Source organism: Pyxicephalus adspersus, chromosome 5, assembly GCF_032062135.1.
Source record: "Pyxicephalus adspersus chromosome 5, UCB_Pads_2.0, whole genome shotgun sequence".
In the NCBI taxonomy this organism is placed as follows: domain Eukaryota; kingdom Metazoa; phylum Chordata; class Amphibia; order Anura; family Pyxicephalidae; genus Pyxicephalus; species Pyxicephalus adspersus.
This window is the reverse complement of record NC_092862.1, coordinates 85,504,931-85,528,736: the sequence shown is the minus strand read 5'-3', so window position 1 is coordinate 85,528,736 and position 23,806 is coordinate 85,504,931. Positions and strand designations below refer to the sequence as shown.

Below are 23,806 nucleotides of genomic sequence, written 5' to 3'. Positions count from 1 at the left end.
AGAAATCTTTATATAGTATATATATATATATATATATTTGTTTTATATATATATATATATATATATATATTATATGAGCTACTGTACAATTACATTACACACTTTTTTTTTTTTTTTTAAATTTAATGTTTTACAAAAAAAAAATTTAATATCAAATTTATAAAATTTTGGACATATTTCGGAGAGTTATGCGGTAATTCAGTGAATTATAAGTACCGTATTTTCCGGCGTATAAGACGACTGGGCATATAAGACGATCCCCAGCTTTTCCAGTTAAAATATAGTTTGTTGCACTTAAAAAAAAAAAACAGTAACAAAGAAAATTTTTACTTTAAATATTAGTTGTCTACCCTTCTATGTAAAGTAGGCACACAGCTCCACCTAGAGGCTGATTTGTAAATGTTATAAATATTCTATAACACGCCCCAAAGCTCTCCGACGGCTGACTCTTGCTAACCCGAGCTCGGATCTTCTCCCCGTTCAGGGGATTGGTAAGTACCCGGCGTATAAGACGACCCCCGACTTTGGCACAGATTTTTCGGGGTTAAAAAGTCGTCTTATACGCCAGAAAATACGGTAATTATTGAGTAATTTGGTGAATTATAGCCTACAATCTAAAATAAATTTCCATGCAAAAAATTTACCACTTCTTTTTGCATGGAAGTTCAGAAAGAATTAGAACACCCGGCGTTTGTGTATGCGTCCCTCGGCGATTCATGTCAGTGCATGCGCCCATCGATGGAGGTCGTAGCGGGAAATTCAAATATTTTGTATTGGATTCAATACAAAGTTCTGTATCCAATCCAATACAAAATAAAACAAAATATATTTATGTGGTTTTATCTATAGGTATGTGACGTTGGACATTTTAAAATTTACCACACTAGGTAGGTGTTTTAGAAAAATATATTACTATACAGTATACCCAATTATTGCATTTTCAGTATTTTTGATTTATTTATGTATTCTTGTTTAAGCTGATTTTTGTGTTTTTTATTTAATTCTATTAAAAGTAATTTTTTTTTTTTTACATGATTGTGTATTTCAAACTTTTTTTTATATTTATGATATACGACGAACGAGGATTGTCGTTAGAAATGAACGACCGCTACGGTGGATCTGATCTATCATGTGTATGGTCGTTCAGTGATCGTGCATGTTTCTGCGGTACACTTTCTCCTTTACATGTCCCTCCCTGCATCGTCCAAACGATTGTATCTAGCGTGTGGACACTGTTGGTGGATTATATTTGAATGATCATATTGTTACAGCATGTACAGAATTGTGCACAGTATGATTGTTAAAGTATAATCGCACATATTCGTTGATTGGTCGTAATCGTTTTTTTCTAACAATAATTATTGAAAGGTGTACCTAGCTTTGGCCTAATATTGATGAGACAGGTGCTCTTTAATCTTCATGTGAAATACAGGGGTATGTAATAGTGTTATGTATCTTTTTATAATGTATCTTTTTATGTATCCTTTTACAATGTATCTTTTTACAATGTATCTTTTTATGTATCCTTTTATAATGTATCTTTTTACATCTGTTTGGAGGCTGTAGAAGCTCTACACAGTGCTGAAAAAAAAACAGAATTTTTCCTCCCATTGACTTTAATGGTGTTTGACTGACATTCGACCACCTGAATAATTTTGCTCTATTCAAGCGAATAGCTGACGAATCGAATAGTGAGCTATTCGACCAACACTAATAACTAAGAGCCACATAAAGGAGTTTCTGCTAGAAAATACTATGCCAAGGGGCTGAATAGCCCCTACAAGCGTTCACAGATTCTCTACGGTCAACACAAGGCTAAAGTGCATATTCTTTTACTCAAAGAAAGGCACTTCCAAACTCATAATGTACCGGCCCTGCGCAACCGTTACTATACTTCCTGGTTCCATAGTACTAATCCCGAAGCCAAGTCAAAAGGAGTATCTGTAGATTTTCATAAATCCGTCCCAGCTCAGGTTCTTGACACCAGGTTAGACCCATTGAGCAGGTGTTTGTAAAATTTACCGCCTAGGGATGAATTTATACAGTGTCCACTCTTTATTCACCTAATCAACAGCCTACAGATGCCACTAAAAAGTACCGGTGGGCGGAAATTTTATCCTTGCTCTTGATCCTAGGCTTGAGACCTCTTTTGGGAAAACCTTTATTTCCTGTTATAAACCTAATGCATTCTATTCTAAACTGTAGGAGTTACAACTGAATAACACCTGGCGCTCTTTGAACTCCACAACCAAAGGTTACACCTTCTAATCGACATTGTATATACTCACGTACAGACTAAAACTTTGTTAGTCATAGAGTTTTAGATTGGTAGCCTACCTAGGTAAAAAGGAATGGTCTTTGAAATGCAATGATTTTCTGTTCAAGGACACAGTATGTGCTAATGCTGTGAAATCTGCAATTACTAATTTTTTTAGTGACCATGTCTCTGACCCCACTTCTCCCCCTATGCAATGGGAAGCTTTAAAAGCTGTAATCAGAGGCATGCTAATTCAACAGGGCACACGTCTCAAATAGATCAGATCTCAGTATAAAGCAGATACCTCAAACAAAATTTTCTCTCTAGAGAAGCTACATAAACAAAACATGGCAAATGTTTTTTTGGAGCCGTCATTTGCAACGAAACATCCTCTCCAATTATATGACCTGGCCCACCAAAAATACAGGGATAGATCCTGCAAACTGGTAAATCAGTATAAGGACAAATGTGGCAAACTTCTTTACATCCCAGAGCACCAACCACATACATATTCTCCATTCGCACCCCTCATGGCACAGCCACTTCTATCCCCCAGGGCATTTTACCTCAGGGCACAGCTTCTTCTATCACCAAGGGCATTTTACAAGTTTTCCAGAATTATTATTCAGATCTTTATACCTTGACTCTTGGCATACATCCCCACGGTCTTTGCAGGAGTACATCGACTCTACTGCATTACCGACGCTGAACCATGATGTAGTCTCTCATTTAGAAACACCCTTCACTGAAGAGGGGGTATTTATGGCCATTAAAACCACTCTGTTGGTTAAAAGCCCGGGCCCAGAACAGACAGCTTTACCCTGAAATTTTATAAATTACATTCTTTTAATTTGTCCCTGTTCCTAATCAGGGTTTTCTCTTCAATCTCAGCTGAAATCCTTTTTCCGTCACAGAGCCTGGAAGCTTATCTAAACCAGGCAAGGATCACTCAATATGTTCCAACTATAGACCTATTGTCACGGCTCCACAAGGCAAAGTGGTGGACCCACTGTGTCACCCACCCTGTGGGTGGAGACGTGCACGGGGCGCAGGGTCTAAGCAGTAACTTGGTCTTCTCCAGGGCCTCTAGAGGTGAGCATGTTGTGTGGCAAGCTACTGCCAGGTTGCGGCCCATGTGCCCCCCAAGACAGGTGACTGCCAACAAGCAGGAACTGAAGCGTAGTCCAAAAGGTAAATCCAGGAAGGTAGTCAGACAAGCCAAAAGGTCAGGACCGGCAGCGAACAAGGATGGTCAGGAAACAGGCAAGAGGTCAGGATGGGCAGCAAGCAGAAGTAGTCAGGAACGAGCCGGGGTCTTTACACGGAGAACAATAGAGATAAACAACAGTAACCTGGAAGCAGAGCCAAAGAACTCCTTGTTCAGGCAACTTCTTGTTGCCAGGTCACTTCCTTAAGAAGGGAAGATGGGCGTGGATCAAGAGAGCCACAGACATCAATCCCACCAGCTGAAGGAGTGCTGTTGCTGGGATGATCTCAGGTGTTATTTAGATGTTGGCCAGCAGAGTGAATGCGTCTTCGGAATACTCTGGTTCTCTGAGGCAAGGAAGCAGCTGACTTGGAGCAGAAAGTAAACAGAGTGTTGGATCCAGAGGCAGGGATGATGCTGGCAGCAGGGTCTGCAAGGAGGAGGCAAAGGTGACCTGGACTTGTGGGAATCTGACAGTCCCCCCCTCTTAGGGCCCCCCGAACCCCCCTGGGTTTGTCGGTAAAGCTGGCATTGAATTCCTTAAGTAAGCGGGGGGCATAGAGGTCTTTTAGAGCGACTCAGGAGCGTTCCTTTTGACCATTCCCCTTCCAATAGACCAGGTATTCTAGACAACCTCGGACAAACCTGGAATCAAAGATTTGTTCAACCTAGAAACATGACTCGGCGGAATGTATCCCTCAGGGAATTTGTTAAGAACAACAGGTTTAAGCAGGGAAACATGAAATACATTATGGATCCTAAGGGATGTAGGCAGTTTCAACTTGTGACAGGGTTGACCTGGGACAAGGCGGGGAACGGACCGGTGAAGCGAGGTGCAAACTTGAGAGAAGGCACTCGCAAGCGAATATGCTTGGTGGAAAGTCAAACCTTGTCACTGGGGGACAGCTGGGGAGCAGGAGCTCTCTTCATGTCAGACCATTTTTTGTAGCATGCCGAGGAATGTAGCAAGGCCTCTTGGACTTTCGTCCAAACTTGCTGGAGGTGATCAGGGGCAGCACCAGCAGCAGGAACGTCTGACACGAAAGAGACAGGAGCAGGAATCCAAGGATGAAGACCGGAAACAATAAAAAAAAGGAGACAACCCTGTGGATTCGCTGATGCGATTGTTGTGGGCAAGTTTGGTCCATGGCAGGAGTTCCGACCAGTCATCCTGCTGGGAGCTGGTATACATACGTAAGTATTGTTCCAGCGCCTGATTAATACTTTGAGTTTGCTCATTGGTCTGAGGGTGGTAGGCTAAAGAGAAGTGTAACTGCAGCTTTAGCTGAAAACAAAGGGCTCTCCAGAAGCGGGAAGTGAGTTGTACTCCGCAATCGGACGTGGGAGGGTAGGCCATGTAGACAAACAATTTCTTTGAAGAAGATCTTCGCTAAGGTCGATGCAGATAGGAACAAAATGGGCCATTTTGGAGAAGCGATCGACCACAACCCAAATAGCATTGAAACCATTAGAAGATGGAAGGTCGGTGACAAAGTCCATGGAGATGTGGGACCAGGGTTGTTCCGGAGTGGGAAGCGGAATTAATGGGCCTGAGGGAAGCTTCCGTGGCACCTTATGTCGAGCACATTCGGTACATGTGGCCACAAAGTCCCTCACATATGGTTTCAGATCAGGCCACCAGTATCTACAGCTAATCAAATCAAAGGTCTTCCGTTGCCCATGATGCCCAGCTAACTTAGAGGCATGCCCCCATCGAAGGACCACTTGATGCTAATTTTTTTGAACAAGGGTCTTCCTTGGTGGAACTTGAAGCAGCTGGACTGGAGCCATGGGCATGATTTGTGCTGGGTCTATAATGAAGGCAGGTTCCACTTCAGGATTTTCCCTCTCGAAAGAACGAGAAAGGGCGTCTGCCTTTACATTTTTGGGGCCCTGCTAATAAGTGAGAACAAAATTGAACCTTGAGAAAAACAGAGCCCAGTGGGCTTGACGGGGGTTCAAACATTGTGCAGTCCAAACGTTGTATTGTAGGTTCTAACGCACCAACGCAGGGGCAGAGGCAAAGACTTCCTTTAACAATTTAAAGGTCTTGAGAGCCTCGGAAGACCCGGCTTTACAATTGTTCTCTTTTTTAGTCATAGCAATAATTGGGTGCCACAAGCAGCAGGTAGTCACGGATAAACTGTCTGTTGGGGAAGCCCAGAAACCTCTGGATGGGCTTCAGCTCAAGGGGTTGTGGCCAGTCTAGACCGGCAGTGAGTTTGGCGGGGTCCATCCGCAAAACTTCAGCAGAGATGATAAAACCCAGGAATGGAACTTCAGGGCACTCAAAAAGGCATTCCTCTGCCTTGGTGTACAGTCTGTTTTGCCAAAGCCGTTGTAGGACTGTTTTGACATGGTTTTGATGAGAGAATTGATCCCTAGAGTACACCAGGATATCATCAAAATAGACAATCATGAAATCATATAACACGTTCCAGAAGATGTAATTTATGAAGTCTTGGAATACCGCAAGGGTATTGCAGAGTCCGAATGACATGACTAGATACTCATACTGGCCATTTCGGGTATTGAAGGCTGTCTTCCATCCGTCGCCCTTGCGGATGCGAATTAAATTGTAGGCATCCCGCAGATCAAGTTTATTGAAGACAGACGCCGCTTGGAGATTATCAAATAATTCAGAGATCAGAGGCAAGAGATATTTATTCTTAACGGTGATGTTGTTGAGACCCCAATAGTCAATGCAAGGGCGTAGAGATCCATCCTTTTTCTGAATGCAGAAGAAACCAGCTCCTGCTGAAGAGGAAGATTTACGAATGAAGCCTGTAAGGAGCTGAGGAGTTTTGCTGATTCTTGTAGTTAATTATTTTGGTACTTTTGTTATGTTTTGTAGATGATTGAATTATGTTGAAACTAGTTGTACTCTTCTTATCAGTAAACTAGTGTCTGCTTCCCCCCTTTTTGCCTTGAAACTCTTCCTTTCCTCCCTACTGCCATATATCTGTTACTTTGACAAAAATATCTTGTTCTAGGAGAACCACAGGAACATCTGTTATGTCTGCTAATTGTCTGTAGTCATGTGATCATGCACTGATCATGCCTTTGAACTGTTATATAAACTGTGTGCAAAGTTTGAGAGTGATCTAACCACATATTAGGTTGCGTGTGTTACACCCTTCCAGCGCTGTAAACAGAAGCTATTAGAAAGAGGGAAATATTGATCCGGGATCAATAGGTAATCGCCCTAACAATTTGGCATCAGAAGTAGGATATCTACCTACCTTAAAAAGGACCAGGATCGGGTAAGTAGAAATTTTCTTTTCTACCTCTGCCCTCCCCTGTGTCCCTGTAGATATCTTACGAACCTAAGCACTGTGGCAGTGTAGACTCCCTCATAGAAGGACTGGGTCCTTAGGAAGATTTGGGAAATCTTTTATTGAATATGTGCACACTGATGGCTTCTGTTTAATGTATAGAGTATAAGAATTTTGTTGCATGATTTAAAAGTGTAAGAAATATTGTATATAAGATAAGTTTGTGTTCTAATCTGGTTGTCAAGGTGAGGTTGGGTCAATCCTCACTGCTGTGGTTGCCTCGGGCATGCAGTAACGTGACCTAAGCTGCATTTTGGTAAGCGGTCCTGGGAACAGGACGTCAAAGAGCACTGCAGCTACCTGCTGAACTAACTGAACTAACAATAACTGTGTACAACCGTCTGATATTTATACTGTAATTTATACTGCAACTATGTGGAATTCCCAAGGTAAGGGGAATTCCACAAAGGAGGAACCGCTCCCAGATCCACATAAAAAACATGTAAAGAAACTCTTTAAAATCAGACAGAAACAAAAACCCACAGCCATGTCACCCAGTGATGAGGATATTCCTTATTATATTCCAGGGGAAACTCCCGTTGATTTTGTAAATGGCAGAGCAGGGGACTGCCCTGACCCCTTCCCACTGGAAGGATCATTCTCTAAATTCCATATTAGTTGTATCTTAGGAATGTGTCTCAGTAATCAAGACGGATGGGGATATAAATTCCACGAGTTCCCTAATGGGACCAGCAATACATGAAGGCTTGCGGAGATGTCTGGTATACTTTGAAAATGTATTGGAAAGATTACAATCCCCCTAAAGAGAAAACTATTGCACAAATCACATCCTCTATTCCACCCCTGTATACACCCTTATACCCATAACTAACAGCAGAAACACAAAGGAGAACGCAGGAAGATGAGGATTACGAACACGATATCTGTCTAATACAGTCCGTGCAGCAACAAACCGTTACACAGGATTCCCCCTCATCCCCCCTCTTCTTACCAAAACAAAGACCAAGCAGTCAAAGATATTATTACCACCACCCACTAGTCCTACATCACCCATCATCCGCTGTTGTGTACTTAACCCCAAAAACTTATGTAGGACCAAGTGCATAATGAATTTGATAGGATACATGGAGATAGAAAATCAATAGCCACAGCATTAGCATGCAAACAGAAAGCAGGAGAAACCGTAAGTGATTATGCTCGAAGGTTTAGGAAAGTGTGGAAGGAAGAGGCAGGTCTAGGATAAGGAGGAGATTTGAATGTTGTTTTTACACAGTCACTGATTAATGGATTAATCCCTGAACATGCTAAAACTGCCAAAATGATTATTGATAATTGGAACATATTACCCCCGCAGGATATAATGGGACAATAGTTAACTAAAAACGCGGCAGGTTGCTTTGAGCTACCTAAACTGTCAAAACCTCATGTGCAGTGACTCCATTATTCAGGGAAACCTAGAGGGTACAGAGGAAAAGGTAGAGGCAGAGGAGGTAGACAGGACAGAAATGACAATAGAGGATATGGAAATGTTAAAAGGAATCAAGCATGTTTTGCCTGTGGACAGGAAGGTCATTGGGCCAGGGACTGTCCTACACAAAAACAGCAGTCAGTACAACAGCAAACACATAGCACGCCAATGCAGCCACATTCAGCTCACAATTACAACCACCTTACCCCAAAGTACCCCATTCAACGGGGAGGAAAACCAAATCAAGCATAGGGATGCCCACAGGAAGACTCCACTACCACTATGTTTCAAATCTCTGACCAGGCTGATGAAAACCCAACAATCACATTTAAAATAGGACAGTTCCTGACAGACTTCTTAGTAGAAACAGGAGCGACTTGTTCTATCCTCCGATCCTGGTCAGGTCCATCTACAGGAGTCATCACCCCTACAAGATGCACACCTCACATTCCCATATGTACAGTACATGGGGAATACATTACACATCACTCATTCAAGGTATTACCTAGTTGTCCAGTTAACCTGTTAGGAAGAGACCTGATGGGATCTCTGGGAATGTCACTGGTTGTTGACCCAAAGGAGGGATTAATGTCAATACAACCTTGCAACTGCCCTTTTTGGATTTTCCAGTTCCTGACAACACATGGTCCACCGGACCATACGACGTGGGATTCTTGCACTGCACCCCATATACAGCACTCACAAAACCACATACACCAATATACCAAAAGCAGTATCCTTTAACTAAAGACAAGGAAGATTCCTTAGCACGCATGATTCAATCTTTCTGCCAGCAAGGCATACTTAAGAAAACCTGCTCTCCATACAATACTCCAGTAAATCCTGTCAAAAAGCCTGATGGCTCATATTGCTTTACACAGGATCTCAGAGCCATCAATGAGCTGATTACGCCCCTGACACCAGTCATGTCAGATCTCAGTACCATCCTTACAGCAGTACCGCCCGAGACCCAATTTTACAGTGTTATTGATTTGGCCAATGCAATTTTATTCATACCATTATCGCTTGAGAGTCAGCCCTTTATGGCTTTCATTTTCATGGGACAGCAGTACACCTGGTGCCGCTTGCCCCAGGGTTTTGTTGACTCACCCGCTGTTTTCTCAATTGCCCTCCAGCGGGTCCTTGCCAACTGGCAGCCGCAGCATGGTTCAACTTTATTTCAGTATGTTGATGATCTATTGTTGCGTAGCCCGTTGCAGGAGGCATGTCAGAAGGATACTATTTCATTGTTGTGTTTTTTGGGAAAGGAAAGACCGAGGGTGTTGCAGAAAAAAATTCAGTTCTGTCTGCAACAGGTCACATTCCCGGGAATGCTTTTAACCCCAGGATCCCGGCTGCTAGCCCCCAGCCGTGTACATGCCATTACCAGTCTGCCTTGCCACAGACAAAGAAACAGCTGCTCAGCTTTCTTGGCATGATCAATTTCTGCAGACACTGGATTCCTGACTGCTCGTATTGGGACTCACAGCTGGATATGCCATGGTACAGCTCCCTGACACAGTCCTTGAAGCCGCCCCACTCTCTGTTAACTCTTCCCAAGCCGCAGAATTGATAACATTCACCAGAGCCTGTGAAATTATGGAAGGAAAAGCTGTAAACATATTCACTGACTCCCGCTATGCTTTTGGAGCTGTACATGATTTTGGAGCCATTTGGCAGCGAAGAGGTTTTCCCACAGCTGATGGAAAACCCATTCAGCACTCTGCATTAATTAAACTTTTACAAGCCATTCACTTCCCCAATCTCAGTCTACCACACCCACCACTAGCCCCCCGGATACACTTCTGCTCCCCATCCCAGCTTCCACTGAAACCAATACACTTCTAACACAATTACAGTCCTTCGCCACTTCACAGGACATTGAATTCTAGGAAAAGGAAGGATTGACTTTAGATTCCATTGGAATCTGGTCAAAAGGAGGGATAGTAGGGCTACCTCAAATAGCAGTACCCCTCACTTTTTTTCAAATTCACGGTATAGGACACAAAAGCATTAAGACCACAACACAAGAAATAAACAAGCGATTTTGTGCCCAAAATTTAAAGGAACAGACACAAGCCATACTTTCCTGTTCTTTAACATGTGCTAGAAATAATGTGCAAGGGAAAAAAAACAGGACAACATGAGCATGTTACCTCCACAGGGTCCATTTCAAGAGTTACAAATTGACTTCACACACATGCCAAAGGCTTCCAATGGATGTCAGATAATGTTAGTGATTACAGATAGATTCAGCAGATGGGTAGAAGCTTTTGTAGTCAGGAAAGAAAATGCAAGGACAGTAGCTAAGATACAATGCAAGGAGATCATCCCCAGATTTGGATGCCCAGTGAGAATAAGCTCAGACAATGGCACTCCATTCACTTCTAAAGTCACACAGATTTAAAAAATGATGAACATAGAATGGAAGTTCCACATCCCATATCACCCCCAGAGTGCTGGAGTAGTAGAAAGGATGGATAGGACATTGAAAGACAAACTTAGGAAAGCAACTGAAGGGACATTCCATAAATGGGACCAATACCTACCAGCAGTGTTAGCAGAAAAAGGAATGACACCCAATCCAGTTAATAAGCTATCACCCTTTGAAATTTTAATGGGACGTCAATTCCCCATCCCTTGGGCCAAAGAACCCCTTATCTTACTACCGGGGGACATACAACAGTTTCAAGTTATTCAGGATCAATATGTAGCTAAGGTAATTGAAAAATTGAACAGCAACTATGGAGATATCTCTCGCTCTTTTCCTCTCCCTACAGATCAATCGACGCACTCATTCAAGCCCAGAGACGTAGTGTTGGTCAAAGCTCTGCACAAGCACAAATCCTTGGATCCACCCTTTGGACCTCCAGTCACCGTGCAAGCCATCACTAGAACAGAAGTGAACAAGCCCCTCGCCAAATTCTCTTGAATATATTCAGACATGGCTTGGGTCTCTAGAATAGAGGGAGGATGGACCGAGAAGGCGATCTATAGCACAATTGTAGGGGCGATGTGGTGGTAGAGTCTCAGCCTGTTTTTTGCATAAAACATCCTGAAATTCCCAGTATTGTTTGGGTAGCCCAGCAACAGGGCATGTGGCGGTGAAGCAAATATGCCGGACAGGAAAGATTTGATGAAGGCATTTCTGAAAGCATGTGCTGCTCCATTGAGAGTGTGTCTCCAGATCTCCATTCCATGATGGGGGCATATTTACGAAGCCATGGTAGCCCCAACAGGTCAGGATGAATAATCTTGGGCACCACCAAAAAATAAATTGCCTCTGTGTGTACGGCCCTCAGTTTCATGGTGAATGGTACTGTGGCATGCTGGATGTAATCCAGTAAAGCCTTGCCATTGACCACAGAGACTACCAGTGGCTTAGATAGGGGCACCAGAGGAATATTGTATTCAGAGTCTAAACGTTGATTAATGAAATTCCCAGCAGCGCCAGTGTCCAGGAAGGCAAGGGTCCAGAATTGTTGTTTATCAGAAGCGACCCTGGACAGGGAAGGTTATTTTAGAGGAAAGAGAGGTAGAAGGTTTGCCTAGTGGGCCCTCTCCCCATTTCCCTAGGCACTGGCATTTTGGGCCTTCACGGAACACTTGTTCTTGTAGTGGCCCTCTCTTACACGGTACAAGCAGATTTCGGTGTCTGCGTCGTGCTTGTTTTTCAGGGGAAAGATAGGCATGGTCCACTTGCATGGGTTCCATAGGAGGAAGAAGAGGGTTTTGGAACGTTAGAGCCAGCTTAATAGGGCGCCGGACTCTCTGGGTCTCCCGAGCCCACTCCTGGAAGCGAGTGTCAATTTAGGATACAAAGGGACACCAGGTCATCTAAGGTAGGAGGAAGATCACGACCGGCCAGCTCATCTATAATATGACCTGCAAGCCCCTGCCAAAAAAACGCCACAAGAGCACCAATATTTCATTCCAGTTTGGAGGCCAAGGTTCAGAATCTAATAGCATATTGACCTACTGAGAGGGAGGCTTGGCGTAGGCTCAAAATTTCCGCAGCTGCTGAAGAAGCCCAGCCAAGTTCATCAAAGACTTTGTGGAATGTCTCCCAGGATGGGATCCCCCTTTTCCCAGAGGGGCGAAGCCCAAGCAAGTGCCTCTCCCGACAATAAAGAAATAAAAAATGCTACCTTGGTATGTTCAGCGGTAAAGTTCCAGGGCTGTAACTCGAACTGAATTTGGCACCGGTTCACAAATCCTTGACAGAGTTTGGGGTCCCCGGAGTAGCGAGGGGGGCAGGAAGCCGAAGTGTAGAACATGGCGGCAAAGCAGCTGGAACTGCAGCAGGAACAGAAATCCCAGGTACAGGAGCTGGGGTTGTAGTTGCAGAGGCAGGAGATTGGCTAATGGCTCACTGGAGCTCATTAAGGCGTTCATCACATCACAAGTCTACAACTTTAACTTGAAGTGACTCTTTTTCCTGGAACCGCTCACGCAAGTCCTGCATGGAATCAGGAAAGGGAATGTCAGCGGGGTCCATGGCCTGAACAACTGTCACGGCTCCACGAGGCAAAATGGTGGACCTACTGTGTCACCCACCCTTTGGGTGGAAACATGCAAGGGGACAGGGTCTAAGCAGTAGCTTGGTCTTCTCCAGAGCCTCTAGAGGTGAGGATGTTGTGCGGCAAGTTACTGTCAGGTTGTGGCCCCCTGGCAGCAGTCGGCTTTATCCCAGGTAGGGAAGCTAGGGATAACACTATCAAGACACTTTTACTAGTGCAAGTGGCCGATACCTTAAAGATTCCTGTGTCTTCTCTCAATTGATGAGGAGAAGGCATTCAATAGGGTGAACTGGGAATTTATGTATGCATCATTAGGGCAACGCGGCTTGGGCCCCCACTATTTACAAATAAAAACGGTACTAGGCAGGGATGCCCCCTGTCCCCCTTACTATATCCTTTAGTGATGGTACATTTAGCAGTTGCCTTACGTAACAACCCGATAGGAGAGGCATTCAGTTAAGAGGTATACAATACAAAATTTCACTTTATGCAGATGATCTTTTATTAAACATAACATCACCCCAAACTTCAATTTCTTTGAAGGGTTTGGCTTAGTTAGTAATTTTAAAGGTAATTACAATAAATCTGAATTGCTTAATGCTACCTCAGACTCAAATTAACTTCATAGGCATCAATACTTCTTTTAGGGTATGTAACGAGGCTATCAAATATTTGGGGATTCATTATACCCATTGTACCTTTATTTACGTCAATACACCCAGTCTATTGCCAAAAATGCGCCATTTTCTCGTATGACGGAATTTGAAAAATTATGTGCAGGAGGACCCTCCCAGAGGGGGCTGATCTCGGGCATCTATCTGATATTAAATACTGAACCAGAAAGCCCCTTTGTCAAACATGGTTATATGCTTAAATGGGAAGCAACCTTGGGCAGGGAACTTCCTCTTGAACCCCGGAAAATCATTTTGGATAGTGCACGTAAGAGCTGAATATGCACAGTGTTTACAGCAAATGCTTACAAGGTGCTTATGAGGTGGTATTATACCCCAAATAAACTGCATACGGTTTTTCCTAATACAAGCAATATATGTTGGAGAGGTGGTATGGAAATTGGTACTCGATATCATATCTTCTGGTCCTGTTCACTAATACAGCCCTATTGGGAAAAAATTAACTCTCTTCTCTCAGAGATTCTGGAGGTACAAGTATCGCTGGATGTAGTTACTCATCTGTTAGGTCTTTCTATTTCCACTTTAACTAAACTGAATAGGAAATTGACATGTCACGTCCTCACTGCGGCCAGGTGCCTTCTTGCTAGACAATGGAAATCTACCTCACCTCCCAGCTTAATGGATCTATATACTAGAATAAAGGAAGTTCAACTTATGGAACTTCTTATGGCCAGGATTCATGATAGATATGATAAATTCACAGCAATCTGGGCACCAAGGGACTCATATCTGTTATCAAATACTAATATGTTTCAACATGTGACAGCTAATCTTCAGTTAGCCGCTCCCAACGTGTCTTCTTCTACAGTCCCCGGAGACATAATTTCGGGAACTCCTCCTAATTAATTGCCATATACTTACTATTGGCATTGCATTCTTCCGGAATTCTTGCTCTTCTCTCCCCCCCCCCCCTTTTTTTGTTGTTTTGTTTGCTTAATCAGGATATCTTCGGTCTAATTTATGACATTATTCGTAATGTAGACTGCATAAAATGTGGTGAATAGAATAAGACTCCCATGGAAGCTTTATATGCTGTGATGTTTTTGGAGTTACTTTTATTCTACATATTCTGGTTTATGTTATATTGCTACGGTTTTCCTGTATTTTGTTTTCTTATATGGTATGTCATTTATTGTATGATACCTCAATAAAAATTACAATTATTAAAAAAAAATTATCTTTCTGTATTTTAGGGCAAACTGATGTGTTAAGAGCCAAGCCCATAATAACCTTCTTCTGAGATTCCGAGAGTGTACTAATAAATTTAACTTCCCATTTTGTTAAATAATCCAGGTACCCTGGAATATAAAGTTTATTTTACAGCCTATATAGCCACGATACAGTGCCAGAGGGCTTGTCTTTGTTACATAACAGGTCCTCCATAGGAGTTAAATCCTTCTTAGATCTTTAAGGATGGGGTAAAGACCTCACAAAATTACACAATTAAAAGTATCGGTCGGAGTTGCCTCTCACCACATGATGTAGCAATAAATTAGAGTCACCCATTTGTCCCAAAAAGGGATTAGATTGCAACCCTGGTAAAAAATAAGAGTGACCCATGATTGGGAGTAAGGGAGAATTAAATAGCCAGCCATGTTGTCTGCCCAACATATCCCAACATGTAGTTAAAGGGGTAAAGTGTCCAGACCCAAATCTCTAAATTGCTTAGGAAGCCACATAACTACATTTAAATTAACCATACAAAGATCTGATTCTAAAGTAACCCAACCCTGAGATAAACTATCATACTTCCAGTTTAAGATCCTGTTCAATACGGAAGCCCTGTAATATTTTCTTAAATCCGGCAACTCCAAACCCCCCTCTGTTCAGGCACCTACAAAATGATGAAGGATTCGGTATGGGGAGCATTTGAAAGACAAACAATTCTCTCGGGAGCACATTCATTTTCAAGACATTGCCCCTGATTCATCAAGCAAAATCGGATTATCGGTCGCGCATTCGTATTAGCGATCCGGAATCGTGCGCGATCGCGCTATTCAACAACCGGAAAAGCTCGCGCACGGAGCCGCGCTTATCCGACAGCTTTTTACTGGCGATCCCGGCAGATTCAGGATGCGATTGTACGCGCGCCCTCGAGTCCCGGACCGCGGTAATCCGCGATCGCTGGTCGCGCGTATTATCGCGCTTCCAGCGATCGCGGATTTTAATGATGAATCAGGGGCATTGACTTTCCCTGTCCATGAAAGTCTTAGTTGTTTCCAGTGTTGGATATCCTTGATAAAGAAGGTGTGATCTCAACACCCAAGTATGTCAATTTCTTTTGACATTAGGTAAATGGAAAATTGACTTTTAATCTATGAACTATTTGCCCTGAAACATTTATGTTTAAAATCTCGGATTTGGATAAATTAATCTTGAAATAAGACAAATATCCATACTCCTCAAATTTGGCTAATAAGTTAGGGAGATATCAGGCTGTTGGAGTATAAACAAGATATCATCAACATATGCTGCCGGTTTATGTTCTTTTTGACCAATTTTAACCCCTTCAACATTAGGGTTTAAGCACAGTATATTCAGAAAGGGTACTAAAGATATAGCAAAAAGCAATGCAGATAATGGACACCCCTGTCTTGTACCGATGTAGAGCTGGAAAGGGGATGATAATACTCCATTCACACAGACCTGAGCCATGGGGCATGAATAGAGAGACATAATCCACTTAAGCATCTTTGGGACCAGGCCTATGTGCCTCAGGGTAATAGATCGGTACAGCCAATCCACCCCGTAAAACGCTTTCTCAGCATCAGTGGATAGAAGCAGGGTGGGCTGGCTGTGCCTGCCAAAATAATGTATCAAAGAAAGAACTCGTGAAGAGTTGTCCCTAGCTTCCCTCCCTGGAACAAAACCTGATTGGTCTGGGTGAACCCACAAAGGAACAATACCTTAACCTCTTAAACAACACCTTCTGCATCTGCATTCGGTAGGGAAATAGGCCGGCATATACATTCAGTCGGGATAACCCTCTGAAACCGGCACAGAGGGTGGGGTCTTTAGCCGGTCTGGGGACCACTGAAATGTGTGCCCTTAAGGTATCTTTACACATTGAACCCCCTACCGTTAAGTCATTATTATATTTGCTTAAGTAGGGAAGTAGAATATCTTGGTATGTTCCCAATGTTCCAAATTTATTTTTAATCTTGGAGACGCAAAAGGCTGTTTTCTCAATCTTAATAACATTTGCTAAGTATTTACTTGTTTTATTCCCCTATTCATGAAATCTGTTAGCAACCCTAGAAATAGCTGATCTAACTTTAACATCCAGCATTTCCTTTAAATGATAACGCAGGTTTGACAGCTGCATAGCCTGTGGTTTCCATTGTGATTATGTACTGCTTCCAGTTGTGAGATTTTAAACAGCAATTCATTAATTCTTTGGTATCTTTTCCTTTTCTTACGCGCCCCATGAGCAATGAGTTTACCCCTAATGGTGACCTTTTGGACTTCCTAAACATGAGCTGGGGCGGTATAATCCAAATCCTTTTCTCTAAGGAAAATACGCAAATTAGTAACAATATCCTTTTTTTATCATTATCCCACAAAACAGAATCATTAAGATGCCACCCAAATGGGGGAGAAAATGGAGATCCCAAGCACATGATGGCCTTCACTGCAGCATGATCAGAATTTGTACGGGGGCAATATCTACCCCTTTAAGTCTACTCAAATGTAGATGATCAACAAAAATCATATAAGAGAATGGAGAATAAAATGTAAAATTCTTTTCACTCGGATGTATTACTCACCACACATCTTTCAACTGCAAGATCTGTAACAATTTCTTTAACTCATTAGTTTGTCTGAATGGAAGGCATGATTTACCAGAAGAGGTGTCTAACAAAGGCTCAAGCACTATGTTAAAGTCACCAGCGACAATTAGTAACCCTTCATGAAATCTCCTCAATTTACAAAGCGCCCCCCCAAAAAATTGTATTTGATGTTTATTAGGGCAGTATATGTTAGCAAATGTGCAAATTTGGTCATTTAACTTCCCTTTAAGGAATAAGAGTCAGAAACTGTATCAGTTACTTCATATTGAACCCTTTCTAAAACCAATAGCCGCCCCCCTTGATCTCCCCGACTGCGAGAAGCCATAGAACCACCTAGAGAAATGCCTAGAAGACAGTCTAAGATTTGAGTGAAAAGGAAGGTGTGTCTCCTGTAAAATTTATATCTCCTCATAGTAAATGTAGTTCTTGCAGAACCTGATGTCTCTTTGTGGCAGAGTGTAGTCCTTTCACATTAAAAGTAAATAAATTTATATATTTAGATAGCATAAATTTATTATTGAAACAGAAAAAAGTATATACCCGTCTGTGCATTCTGTAGTTTCATTATGACATCCTTCTTAACAGACAAACACATTTCAAACTCCAGTTTCCTATTGAAACCAGGAACATAAACATCCCTTCCATATATATGGTAATCCAAACCTAGGAAAACCCATTGTGCTGAGTAGGGTCCAAAAGAGGTCCTCAGCTGTGAAGCTTGGGGGGTCACAACTGAGTATGTTGCCATTAAATTATTCACATGACCCTAATATCTGCAACAAGATAAAAAACTTACAGTAAGATATCACCCTGCCACCCTCCCTGTCAAATTAAGGGTATTTTTAAGCCCGCATAAATTCACACGGTTATATTATCTTTTTAAGCCATCATTACTGTAAAACAGTCCCCATATTAAGACTTTGCAGCGGCCGCCGTCAATTGGCATGGCTGTTTCCTTTGATTCTTCTGCCAGGCTGTTTGGTAGGGAAATGGAGAACTAACTAAGGTTTTGGTATGCCCAAATCAACACAGAATTATTCTAATTCTTCTGGGAAGTGTAGAGTAAAAAAGTGCTAATTTTTTTTCGCAATTAAGCAAGCTGGGAAACCCCAACAATAATGTATGCCTGTCTCTCTTAATGATGCCAGTAGAGGTGGCTTTAGCGAGGTCTGGATGAAAAAAAATAGGTGCTCCTTTAAAAACAATTGTAGGAAAAGTCGTTAACGTGAATGGAAGCTTTGTCTCAGTAGTAGGGAATCAGAGGGGGCCGCCTTCGCTCTGAGGGTCCTATGGACCCTGTCAAACAGAAGGGAGGCTGTTGGTGGAAAGCCCAGAATTCGATTAAGCAGGCTCCGTACAGTGGTTTCCAAATGATCTGAGCCTATGGTTTCGGGGAGACCCCTCAAACCTAAATTATTCCTCCTACCTCAGTTTTTAGCGTCTTCTAGCTGATAATATATGCCATGCTGCTTTTTGACTGACTTTTGATTTGCATCTTGCAGATTTCTTTTGGCCTTTTCATAGAAATCCAATCTATTTTCCAATTTTCCTTTTTTCCTCCACCCTAGAGCGATTATGTGATAAGTCAGACCGAAGTAAAGTCACCTATGCTTTCAAAAACTCTTTCATATCAGTAAACATGAAAGTGATATCTTCCTTTGAGGGCAAGGCACGAACATACAAAGCCGGGGACTCAGGAGACGCTAGTTCCAGCTCCATTAGGCTCTGTGAGGTAGGCATTTCTGACTGAGTGTCCCCAGAGTATTGCAGCTGCCTGCTGTGTGGATTCTAAAAAGCTTTGGGGGAAGGGCACCTAGCATGGTCACCTGCCAGCGAGACAGTTTCAGCTGCTAAAAAGGTTTTGATTGATCCTGCTGTCAGCTTCTTGGCTAGCTCGCTCCTACCTTAATTTCCGACCATTGTCTGCAGCCTGCTTAGGTGGATTCCAGGGATTCCAGTAAACAAGTGCTGTGGATGACGGGGAGAGTGCTCTGTCTAACCACAGCCATCCGGCACCATCTTCAGATCACGCCACCTGTGTTTGTCCAGTAGTTTGTCTTGTTTATTGTTTACGCATTCACGTTGACCTGATAATGTATGATGTTGTATTTGTTGTTATTTTATGAAACTTAATAAAAACTGATTGAAACAAAAAAGTATCAAAACAACTGCAACAAAAAAAAGTATAAATGAAGCAACTTTGTTAATTAGTATAATGTAACATAAAAATGTAGCACTTACCCTTAAAAGATAAAACACTAAAGATTCAAATTGACCTGTAATTGACTGTAGGTGCACACAGAACAGGGACCAGGTGTGCCCTAATTGATTGGTATGACATCACCATTGACAGAGCTTAACAGATCCACTTGAATCGCGCAGCTGAAAATGTATTACCTTATATGGCGAATTCTTGACCCTACTGCTCATTTATCAATGCTTTAGGCCGGCAGGCCCTGGCTCGCAGTAATGTGCCATGTCCAGCGGAGCGTATATTCGTGCAGCGAGCTAATGTGCGTTTGCGTGATAAATCAGCACCCATGTGTTGATACATATACTGCAAAAGGTAAGCAGGATTTCACTGGGTTCACAACCACTTATCATGTAGATTTACATGTAACTGATGTCTCGCTTTGTTTTTGGACACCCATTCGATCATGTTTGTGATTTGTTTTCCTGCATCTCATTATTCATGTTCACTTTGTTATTTATTTATTCTTTCTGATTCTTCTGAGAAATGTTAAAACTTCTAATAGAAATAATTGAAACAAAAAAAATGTGGAAACATGGAGGAGAATCAATTACTGCCATTAAAAACACAGACTTGGAAAACTCTTCACCAATTATTTTTTCAGTTAATGTCAGATTCACTGCTTTATAGATTCCTTACTACTTGTTTATTCTTAAACAAACATGTAACAGCAATTAGGGTTCTATTTATAAATTATTCCATCTTCAGTTGACTTATAAAATTTGTTTCTTTCCTATTCAGATCCTATTGTGACAGCTGTGTACGATTAGCCACTAGGTGACAGAACAAGTAATTGCTTTAATAGGAAACCTGTAGAAAACTATGACTTTATAGTTCACCACCAGCAAATTTTCGAGAATCATACAAAAAGGATGCAGTTTTTTTTGTAAACATATGCATAGTTAGAAAAAAACGTTTTTAATGTTGCCCGACAAATTTTTTGAGTTCAGTGCAAAGCACCTGAACATAGTAAGAGGATGCTGGGGATCCAGTAGGCCTGTAGAAACATACTAAAAATAAAAAAGTATAATTTTTTTTTATTTCTAAATTAAAGCTAACAAAAAAAAATGGAGCAACAAATGGGGCCAGTGTTCATTGGAATCCTTAAAAAGCATGTTAGAAATGCCGTAAATCTATAGTTTCAGTTTTTGTTAAATTTATTATACACTATATCTCAGGGGTAGTAGGAAGCTATATCTGTATTTCAGTGTTACATCTAACATCATAAGTAATCTAACTTGATTATGGGTTCTGAAAAAAACAGAAAGCACGTTTAAAAGTCATTTCTATCTTCTACACAACCAATGCTAAAGGCATGGACTACTGACACCAAAACACTTTGTTATCCTCTAGAGAATCTGTGCCAGCCATACTAGGTGTCACACACACTTATCCCTGAACCTTTGAAGCTTTTTGCCTCTTCATTGTCCTCTGGCCCCATACAACAACATGATCCTGCAAACTATATCAGGGAGTAAAACAAATAAATAAAAAACCCGTTTGGGGTAGTATTTAAAACAGGAGAGTGAGGACAAGCTGACTGCACATCAACAGGGCTCAAGGTACTTTAGGGAGGAACTTAGCTCAATATCACTTTGCTATGGGAAAGACCAGACACCATCAACTTGCAGGGAAGACTTTAGTCTCCCAGGCACTCGGAAACTTATTCAACATGTTCCTTTTTTAGTCCTGGACCACAGCCTGACCAGGGATTAATTGAGACATATTGCTGACCATGTTATCCTACATGAGCCAGCTCCAGCAGCACATGCATCACCAAATGCATGATAAGGACTGGAAGTGCCTTATGAGCTGCTGTCTGATCTGACAAGCCCAAGACAAGCCCAAATCTGCAAACTCATTTCTTTTAATTTAGCAGAGGTCCAGGAGTTTGTTTACAGACCAGTAATACTTTACAGCATATCCTAGAGCCCTGCTTCCCCTCTAAAGAATTGGTGCATTCTGTCAGGAACTGCAAAAGCAGTGAGGCAGGTAATCACTTATAGGGGCATAAACAGAGAGGTATAGCCAATGGTGCAGTCATTTTTTATTGCAACTACATATCTCCACATTTCAGATGGTCTGACAGCTTTTCCTGAGGAGCTCCATTTGCTGAAGCTGTCCTAAAAGACTGGCCCTATTACTGCAAAATAGATCAATATTACCTTGTAAACAAGAATATTCCTTCTTTTTCCCCATCTTCAATGCTGCTAAATTGCTCATTACTATACCACAAAAGGCTTAATTCAGCTCTCTATCAGAAACTGGTATACAAAGATTGACCAAATAGTCAAGATGAAGGAACATGATATGACTAGGGACCTTGTAAAGCATTGTATATTATGTTGGCACTATAGAAATACATATATGGAACCAATGCAGAAGTGGCATGACTCAATATAGCTTATTCTGGGACAGTTGGCTACATTTTTACACAAGTAGTAGCTACAGGCAGACATAATGTCCACAATCCCCCACTGTTTTTTCTCCCTCCTTTTTTCCTACCTTATATTTTAAGCTTTTTCTTTTTAATTCACTTCTAACACTAGTGCTAAAGAGACATGGGGCACTCTCTAAACACTGGTGTAATTTGGTGACTTTTGTTTAAGCCCCTTTTTTGCAATTACAATTGTACTTTTAACTTTGTTTCAAAGAGGGTTTAAAAAAAAAAGATTTAAACCAGACAGTTCTAGGCATGGAACCTGGCTGTCAGGAACAGGGTGAATTTCTTTGCAAGTTGAACTCCCTTACCCTTACCTAAAGGGGGTTTAAATGTATAGTAGGAGCCTAATATGATTCAGCCAGATTTAAACCGCTATGTGGACCTTTGCTGCCTATATATAAAACACAAAACTGTCACAAAAACACAAAAGCTGGAAATATCACTTCAATGTCTTATTTAAAGAATGTCACATTAATTGATGCATTGATTAATTTATGCATAGTTCTCTGAAATATTTACCATTACAAAGCCCAATTTCAATAATTATTGGGAAGCCTCTGACAGGTTGCAAAATGTTTGGAGTTGCCATGATTAATATTTCTAATCAATACAATTTAAAAACTACAACAAAGATACAGACAAAAATAAAAAATCTAACAAAAGGTTCTAATCTTCCTTTAACTCTTCTATAAAGCAATTTTAACTGCGTTGCTGTTGAAGGGACAGTAAATGAGGGTAAATCTAACAGAGCCAGAAACAGCAGAAAACCTAACATTTGTTTCAAAACCCTCACCAACCTACAAAAACTAAAAAAAAAGTTTTGGCAAAGCATAAACTTTTAGCTTCCATAGATTTAGTTAAACATAACATTTTTATATCAAAAGAAATTTGTCAAGAAATTTTCTTTTCAGCCCTTATTCAGGAGATTTCCCCCCCCCCCCCCCCCCCGATGGACCTGTCCCTTCCCTATTTATTCTTGATACTACTTCATATTTTAAAATAGATAACATTATTTCTACGCAGAAGGTCTTTTGACATTTTGCACAATTGAAAACATTTGTAACCCAAAAACCGAAAAAAAAAACAAAAAAGCTTAGTAGTAAGACATTAAGGGACTGTATTAGTTTTGCTTTCTTTTTACGCTTTTTTAATTTTTACCTGTGATCCTGAAATTTGTTGTGCCTATAGAACATATACATAATAAAACATTTTTATTGACAATTTAATCCTGAAGGGGGGAAAATAGGAGAAGTAAATTGTTTGAATTTACATATATTTTAAGTTGGACATATGTTTAAATCTTTGCTTCATCAACAGGTTTATATATTTGCTTATACATTGGATAGTACGCAGACTCTCACAGCTGTCTGGCTTGGATTTCTCGATGAACAGTTTAAAATGTATGTGTACTTTACTTGTCTGTGCTTATCTTCAACATAGGGCTGCTATTCTTCCATTGCAGTCATTACTGAAATTATCTCAGTGAAACTTTCATTTTTTTTCATGCCAGACTTGACCAGCTATATGAGAACTTGTACCAATCTAACGCCTGTCTAGTCTAGAACTAAGGGATCTACTTAAATCTCTGCCAGCTGTCTACTTTAATAGAGTAAAAGTTAAATCATTTTTACATGTTGTTTAAATGATTTTCTTATCTGGCCGTTTGAATCTATCCATAGTTTGGCATAGCGTCTTATGCAGTACACCTCTTCAATGTCTGGATTTATAATTTTCATGATTACTTCCTTAAGCTTTGAATGGGGAATTGTTTCATAGGCTCCCTTCACATCTGCCTGAAATCAGATAAAATAGCTAGATTAGTAGATTGGCACCACATTCAAACATTCAATAAAAGAATAACATTAAAAATGGTAAGACACA

At 41.3% G+C, this 23,806-nt stretch overlaps 1 protein-coding gene across 20 annotated transcripts in view; it reads right to left on the bottom strand.

Moving 5' to 3' along the window:
- The window catches only part of TERT (telomerase reverse transcriptase), a 292,351-nt gene that overhangs the window by 200,228 nt on the left and 68,317 nt on the right, over positions 1-23,806 (bottom strand). For all 20 annotated transcript variants that reach the window (XR_011920876.1, XR_011920877.1, XR_011920878.1 and 17 more), the window contains exon 6: positions 23,557-23,718. Coding sequence is in view for 14 of the 20 variants with exons in the window: in XM_072411989.1 (XP_072268090.1) it covers positions 23,557-23,718 (162 nt within the window). In the remaining 6 variants the exon portion in view is untranslated. The remainder of the gene's footprint in view (positions 1-23,556; positions 23,719-23,806) is intronic.